General features: G+C 38.7%; 1 protein-coding gene across 1 annotated transcript in view; it reads right to left on the bottom strand.

Moving 5' to 3' along the window:
• Positions 1–3,828: 3,828 nt before the first annotated feature.
• EFHC2 (EF-hand domain containing 2) overlaps positions 3,829–8,766 on the bottom strand; it is a 50,982-nt gene continuing 46,044 nt past the window's right edge. Inside the window, exons 14-15 of the mRNA XM_031064162.1 lie at positions 5,779–5,884; positions 3,829–4,144 (exon numbers count right to left, since the gene is read on the bottom strand). Coding sequence (XP_030920022.1) covers positions 4,049–4,144; positions 5,779–5,884 — 202 coding nt within the window. The 3' untranslated portion in view covers positions 3,829–4,048. The remainder of the gene's footprint in view (positions 4,145–5,778; positions 5,885–8,766) is intronic.

The following is an 8,766-nucleotide window of genomic DNA, read 5'->3' as shown; positions in this document are numbered from 1 at the left end:
TCCTGATGTTGTAAATTCTTCACAAACAAGCCATTATTCTGCCTTTCTCATTGTACTGCAGCTTGATGGTTGAACAGCCTTGAAGAGAAAGAAATTCTCACGTAATCATACAATAGTTCAGTTACTGAGGGTACAGGACATTATTGCTTAAAGAACTGACGTTTCCTTCCATGACACTGAACTACAAAATGTTAGAAACTGGAAAATTCTTCTCTTGGTTCCATGTCTCAAAGAGAAACACTTAGAAGGGCCTAGCAAGCACACACCTGGTGAATTACTGCTAATGATACAAGGACTGCTGTCCTCTGAGTGCAGTCAAGCAACTGAAAACATCCAGTATTTTGGTTGTTGTGGAATTAGGATCCTTGCAGCTTTCCCACAGCAAGTTTTCCTTTGGGAGGCAGAGATGTCTCCTGGCCTAAAAGGGCAAAACAGAGAGAGCAAACACAGGAGCCAACTCAGCCCAAACTTTTTCCATGAAGTAGGATGAACTCACACCAGCACATGAGAAACAAATGCAGGACGATTTTCATCCTTTCATTTATGCAGATGAACACCTCTGCCTGATGTTGGTGCAAGTGGCTCTTCCTGGAAAAATACAGTAGCTGGCTGTATGATGAAGAAAATATTTGCCTGGTGAGGAACACCCGTGTCTTGCCTGCTGCCACATTTCTCCTCACAGAAAAAAGCAAGGCACAACTCTTCCCAAGGATTTCTGAGGTTCACATTCTCTGAACCTCAGAGAAAGGGAAAACACAACTCTTATCACTTGCTGTGCCTGTGTTGTGCCAAAGTAGAATGCAATATGGAGATTGTTTATCCAAAGTGAGGATGTTGTGTTTGTGAGAGTGTGTGCGTGTGTCGGGATTGTCAGGTGACAGTCACGAGATTCTGTGCAGTGTGAGCGTTGTGTGCAGGGTTGAGTGCTTGGCAAATTCAGTTTTAGATGTATGGAATAATATGGTATAATAAAGTAATTAATTAGCTTTCTGATATCCATGGAGTCAGAGGCATCATTCTCTCTCGCTCACCAACGTTGGAGTCGCCATTGATTCACAATATCTTGCCCAGAGCAGATGCCCAACGTCCAAGGAGACCTAACTGCAGGTAACAGCCCAGGCACTCTGAACCAACCTGTTTGCAGCCATTTCCTTGCCAGCAGCAGCAGCAGCTATCCCAGAGAACTTGGAGCCTCCTCTTCCCAAATGCCAGGCTGAGGAAGCAAACATTAACACTGAGCACACAGGGGGGTGAGCGGGGCTGTAACGTGAATCCCTGAGCTCCTGCCGGCCCAGTGCAGATATCTGAGGAAAGGAGATACCCCTGGCTGCCCTGCAGAGATCCAGGGCTGAGATTAATGGCAACTGCGGGGGCTGCCTTCCCCTGTGCCAGGCGTGCTTTAAAGCCGTGGCCTCCTGCCATCTCGAAACATAACCCTGTGGTATTGTCTTCATTCAGGCCCCTCATCAGCAATGTGAAAAGAGAGAAGAAGCTGGTGGCAGGATTAGAGGAGAGGTTGAAATATTCTGGGCAGCATATGCTGTAAGTCACATTATACAAAGAGGATTATTGGGCTGTTCATTGGCCAGAGCTTTCCATTCTGGAAGCACTGCTGCTTGTCAGAGAGAAAACCTGGTGAAAAGTGTTTACAGAATGTTGGACTACAGTGTATGACACACTGAGCACAGTGACAAGCAATGAAAATATTTTTCAGGCCCTCTCCTAGGAGATTGTTTTGTATTTGTCAGGGTTATGCAAGATGCATGGGAAAAAGGGAAAACCAGAAGTGAGACTAATAATTCAGAATGGTATCATAAACCTCCTAAAATTACCAATGTCAGATGAACCCATCTCAACCTTAAAACTGAGTACATCAGTCTTGGAAGGCAGTTTGAGACTCTCATTGTTCTAGAAGTAAGAAACCACCTTCTGTTGTCCAGGTTTAATTTATTCATGGCAAATTATACCCATTTTTTCCTTAAGACTATCAATGTTCTTACCTAAACCAGATAATTTTCTTCACCTGACACCAATGTATTTACAGAGAAAGGATATTCATTCAATCTGAGCCTTCATTTTATTACACTGAATAAATTATGCTCCTTCAGTCACCTTTCTTATCTACATTCTCTTGGTCACCTCTCCAGCTCTTCTCTGCACTGGTTCCAGTTTACAGTCCCCTTTCTTGACCATGACCAGACAAGACCAAACCATGACTGAATAGATCTATGAACACGGTTCCACATTAAATTATAAAATATTATATTTCTTGAACTGTTTTTTCTTTTAAAAATGCTCCTTTTGTCTCATACACATAAAGAGAAACAAACTAAAGTGAATTTATTTTCTCTAGAAGCTACTTGAGAGGTTTTCAATGTTCAGAGTCTTCTCTTCTTGGAAACCCTCAGCTGTACAAGATTTCCACAACTGAAAGAAATCCTTCTGAAGTCTTGGGAACATTAAAAACTTACAAAGAAAACTGCATTCATTTAGAATCAATCTCAGTCTTGGTGGCATGTTATAAAAATATGCAGCTTTCACCAAACTGGCTTCAAAGACAAATTGTTGTTTTAGGTCCTGACACTGTCCCTGTGGTCAGATATATCTTGTCATATAAGGAACCATTTTCCTCTTTTGGATCAAAAAACAATTCATAGTCTTTTCTACTACTTGGAGCACTTTAGTATTTTTGCCTTTTTCATTTTGAGCCTCTGGATACAGACACTCCTTGCCCATTTTATTGCTACCCCTCCTCAGCAGCCACATTATAATTATGCCTTGTCTCAAGACCTTTTTTGCTGCAAAAAAGGCAAAGAGCTTTCAAAAGCTTTATATTTTGCCATATGGTAAAAAAGAATAAGAATTTCTTTTACATTATTATGCAAAGGTGTAGGAAGATTTTTCTATATGGAATCATAATTGTAAGAGGGATCTCCAAGTTCCCAAAAAATTACTGTTGTCTCTCCCTCAGTTTGGGGATTTAGATACATTGAATTCTCATCTTTCTAAATCAAACAATTCCTTCCCAAAACTGTCATTTCAGATTAAAGAAAAAACAGGGCTCTAAGTCTTCCCAAGCACCAGAAGAGGTGCACTGACTCACACCTCTTCCCCTTCCCCAGTGGAATCTCGTGGATGAATCAGCTCCACCTTCACCTCAGCTCTTCCATTCTTCAGAGCGGGGTAATTGCTTCTCTCACAAAAGCACAAAGTAAATCCAGAGCTAATTATGGCTTTGAGCTGGTATAAGCTTAAAAATATACAAAAATGCTAATGGGAACTCCATTAAGCCATGAAGAAAGAGAAGGGCATCAGTGAATTTTCAAAGGGCAAGTACATTTCTGCTGCAAGAATGCTGCACGCTGAAATTGCACTGAAATGCCTTCTCTTCAGACATGTTCCACCCAAGTAAAACTGGGTGGGACTAACCTGAGTCACATCTAAAACAAAAAGCAAGAACTGACAGCTTCTGTGCCGTGCCTGCAAAACATTTGCTTCCACTTTGGAAGGCTATAATTATCTCTGATACCAGAACAGCTTTATAGTGTGCAAAAACCTTGCTGGCATTTCCTCCACAAAATAACCAACTTTGACATGAACAGCACTTGAGCATCACCAGGGGGATAGAGCAAAACCACAGATAAGAGCTGCAGAGCAAGGGAGGAAACGTGAATGGAATGGCATTATTGTGCTAACACAGTCAAACCCAATTCTGAGAGGTCATCCAACAAGGTTTGTTCTCAGAACAAAGCAGGGTCAGTCAGATTTTGCAGTGTTTGACTCAAAGATTTCTCAATACTCACAAATTCTCCATGCAACCAGGCAGAGATTAGAGGATCTAGTTTTAATTATGCTTGTATAAGTGTGACAGAGTGCTGTTGATTTAGAAAGAGTTCCAAAAACATACAAGTATACATCTCTGTTGGAACAAGAAATTAAATGCTATATCTGCTTTTTTCTCATTATACAAGAAATTTTTTTGGTATCTTTCTAAGTAATCTTCAGAGGTGAAGCACCAATCTTAAATCAGTGCCTTGCACAGATGAGATTATTCTTCTTTGCCAAAGAGATCATCCAGAAGAGGAGGGTATTTGATCCCAGTCACAGGAGGGGATCGTGGTAGCTGGTTCCAGATATCTTCCCTCTGAAATTAGTAACCCAGAGAAATCTTAGTATAAAGTAATGAAAACAGGAATCATTACAAGCTGGTCAACATAAGATTGAATGAGCTGCTTCAATTCCACAGACAAATCTGTGAAAAATTTGGTCTTTATATAGGACATCTTCTTAAAAGATTACAACGTGCACATTCTTGAATGTTACAAAATATTTTATTCAAAATATTTTCTATTACTAGCCCTTTTGCAGATTTTTTAAATTAAATAATGCTACCTTTTCTTCATTAAAATTCTTATGCTTCAAATTCATGTCTCAACACAAAAATCATACAAAATAATGAGATAAAGAGACAGAATAAAAAAGAAAGCCAGCTAAACAAGCACAGCTCTGCTGCTGAAATCTGTCAAATACAGGTACTGTAGCCTCAAAATACTGCTATTCATTCATGGTAAATCATGCACAGAATGACAATTGAATTCTAAAGCTGAACAAGATTTAAAACTTTTCCTATCTCTGATTTATTTTCCATTATATAGTTACCTCTCTTAATATATTAAATATTTAATTATTGCTTAAGCAATAATTCTTCTGTAAAAACAAAGAATAAGCAATAATTCTTCTGTAAAAACAAAGAATACCCCCTCAACAAAGCCTAATCAACGCCATGATTCTCAGGACTGCTGTATAAAACATGTGCAAGGGTTTTGATTTTATCTGTACAAGACAGAAAAATTCTTCACAAAGACAAAGCAAAAATAATCAACCATGCTGAACCATGCTCTCCAAAGCAGAGCAAACCAACAGCCCTGGGCCCTGGTTAGACACCACCAACAGTCTGAGATGCTACAGAAGGCAGGAGTGAGGAGTCAGAGCACAGTGCCTGAGGAATACTGGTTTAAACTATGCCATGAGTGAGCTTGAATTTAAAGGAATGCTGTGTTTCTAAATGGTCTGAACACAATCAAACATATTCTGTACAACACATTGGCCAGGCTAGAACAGCAAAATGATGTGTTGGCAGAAGTCTTTGGATTTATTTGCTACAAAGTATTTAAAATTCAGCATAATTGCCTTATGGACCTTCTATTTTAAAATGTTCCACTCAGCACAAGATGGCAAGATCAGATTAGTCTCTGCAGTTTGTTGATACTGCATTTTTTTTTACCCTAAGTAGCAGGCTGAAGACATACAAAGTTTATCCATTGTCTCTTCTCTCTGTGCACGTCTACCAGAGATATGGTGTGCTATGTACAGGTTCCTGAGGAGTTATACAAAATGCAGAGCTATTTTCTGCATATGTGTCAGTGGAGCTTAAAGTATTTTCTGTCTACCTCAGCAAGTGAACAGAGCATTTGACATGTGACAATGATATTTGTGGGGAAAGGAGTACTCATGCCCATTGTCCATGGATAAGTACACCTGCTTCCCCTTCTCTTTTATTCTTCTATAAAATGTCCCAGAGATGTGATACCTACTAGGCACCCTCCTCATCCCTGTCTGACTTCTGTGCTTCACCCTAAACCTCCCTATTAAATCTGTTAAAAAATAATTACTTAAAGAAAACAGGTACAAATACACAAATAGGAAAAAATACTGTAGTGTGTTGGCTAAGGCAGTCATGTTAAAGTTGGAGAAATTATATTGAGACTGTTTTTTTACCTTGGGTTGCTCCTTTTCCTCCACAAAAGGACGGACTTGATTCTCTCTCCAGTTCAGTGCATGAACAAACTTTTTATAGTCTACCTGCTTTTGGTTATCTTCAAACCTGAGCAGAATATCCACAAGATGACTCAAGGTTAAAGGGAATTTTTAACAAAGTTATGTCATGTTATCTACAGCATACTAATCATTGCCTTTGGGATAATAACTTTTATACCACTTTATACTCAAACGCTGGCAGGAGTGAAAAAAAAAAGAACAAAATGTCAAGAACACCTATATTATACATTCTTTTCCATATTCTTACACCTTATTATTGTCTCTTATAGTAGAATTCAACTTCTTCAAGCTTTACTTCATTTCAGCTATTTTCATTTTAGTTTTGAAGCACTGCCCAACCTTTTCCAATACTGATCTCACAGCTTTTGACAAACATAGAGTTAGGATGACCAGTATATGATTCCTTTGTGTAGAAAAAAACAGAATTACACAGGAAACCTGTTCTGCAACACAACTGACCTGCTCTATTATGATTTCTACAATCCTCTCCTGAAAATAAGTAATCCTTCAAAAATGCTGTTTGCACACACCTTGGGATCAATTTGCAATTGACAAACAGACAGCTCACTAATGTATCAAATAATAGCCAGATTTTAAAATAATTTGGTAACAGGTTTATGGCATTGTTCTTTATTTCTACGGACAAATAGATATATTTGTATCAGTTGTGGCTGTCCCCTAAATGCATATAGATGCTGCCAGCAGATACATATGCCAGAAGATATATATGCTGCCAGCTAAGGTCTACAGGTCTATAAGTACATGTGGAAAATGCTATTTCCCTCCCTCAGATTTCTAAAATCTTTACCCTGCACTAATAAGCCACACGGGAATAGATTTATAAGTAATTTCATCCTTCTGCCATTGATTTGGATGAAGCAGCTTCAGAAATAAAAGTCCTCAGTTCAGCAGAACACTGAGGTGACTCTTGGGAACCACTGTTCTTCCAATGTCACCAGCCAGATGTTGAAAGATACCTTTGGGCTGAAGCTTGAAAAGAACAGCTGGAATGCTCTGCCATAAATACAGCACTGGCAGCTTCTGAAGGACACCTGTCTCACCAACACCTCCCACCTGCAAAAGGGACCCAGTTTGGGTAGAAAAACATAGCCTGGAAGTGTCTGTGCTTCACTGGGGTCCCTGGAGAACACAGACACCCAGCAAGGCTCAGTATCTCTTACCTGGTGGGAGACACCAGGTTAAACAATTCTGCCCTGCCATCTGCTGAGACAAAAACCACTGCACAGGAAACAAGTATTGCAAAAAATCTTTTTGCCTTGTCCTTAATAAAATAGCAGTGCACAAAACACAGGCCTTAAAACCCTTCAATGACCACAGAGGGTTCTAACAAAAATTAAGCATGAAGGCACTTTAAGGGAGAATTTACAGCACAAATTTGGAAAACAATACCGGAGGAGAAATAGATCTGGTGACAAAAATAAACTGCAATAAACTGCAACTCATCCTTTCCTACTCCTCCCCCCCACACCTTTAATTTAATAGTGAGCAGGAAAGATAACAATAAAATAAAATCAGAGCCATAAACAGAGATGGCAGCGATAAACTGGAATGTTAAGTACAGTGAGTTATGCTGAAGATGAAAGCAAAGTCAGAAAAGAATGCTACTGCTACCAGAATTAAATGAGTCTGAAACACTGCCATGAGAAACCCTCCTATGACAGCCTGCTTCTTCACCACAGTTCACATGCAAGTTAACATTTCCACAAAGCCTTACTTTTGGGGAATATATCCAACACACAAGAAAATTTCTATTCTCTCTTCCAGTGGGTTCTTAGTTTCAGGTTTTTGGGGTTTTTTTTTTGCAGGTGGCAATATGGAAGACAAAGCGTTTTTCATTAGATGTAATAAGACAATCAAAAAGCTTATGTCTCTTGGAAAAATAATGCCAGACAGATTGGAATTTCAGAACAATCAAGACAAATGATTTTTTTCTTCTACTACTATGCAGTTACCTTTTGCTCATTGTGGAAAGGCAGAAGATTAATTCTATCACCAAGATGCTGAGCTGTATAAGCAGGATTTTTAAACAAAGACCAAGTGAAGGTGTGTAACTATTTAAACTTTCTGTTGAGGAAAGCATTGCTTCTGCTTTTGACAAACATTTACAAGGAGAAAAGTCCTTTGATGTGACAGCACTAGTGAGCTGAGATGACAATATGGGTTTGAAATTATCCATAACCAAGAATTTTAACATGGGCAGAGGAAATGGGATTCCTAAATCTCATCATTAAATAGCTACAGAAAGCATCTTAAAATACTACTCTAGAAAAACCCAGAAAGAAAAAATAAATCTACTCTTTAGATCTTTTTACTGCTGTGACTTATTGTATCAATCTACTAAAAGCAGACACTAGAGATTTGGCACAGAGCATCCAGATGGACTGGGGAGATGTTATCAATTTGTGCATTATTAGGACAGAGATGTCATACATTTCAGTGGCTGGAGTTAATAATGCTGAGACAGTGCTCTTCAGAAAAGGAAATTAGATTTGTCTTATCAAGAAGATGTGCCAAAGATAGCTTTAAACCACCCTTCTCTTCAGTTTTTCCCTGTTACTTCACCAATGCATGGGATTTTAGACTATGAAAGTCCCTGCTCCATCCCTATCACAGTCTGCAGAGCTTTTTATTTTCTTTATCATTACAGAAATAATCACACATTTCTGCTTATAAAAATACATTCATAACTAAATACTCCAGATAGTGAAAAATCTGGTCAAATCACATTATGATCATTGCTGAGGATGCTTTGGTGAATAAAAGTTACTTACTAATATTTTTTTCTTTCCCATCAAGAAATCTATACCTCAAAGATTTATGTGAAAATTTAATGTATGTGCAGAGTTTTTTTAATTCCTTCATTTCAAACAACATTTATTAACAAGTTAATCTGGTAATAACAGAGCA

Source organism: Geospiza fortis, unplaced genomic scaffold (genome assembly GCF_000277835.1).
Source record: "Geospiza fortis unplaced genomic scaffold, GeoFor_1.0 scaffold159, whole genome shotgun sequence".
Lineage (NCBI taxonomy): Eukaryota > Metazoa > Chordata > Aves > Passeriformes > Thraupidae > Geospiza > Geospiza fortis.
This window is presented reverse-complemented; position numbering and strand designations above follow the sequence as displayed.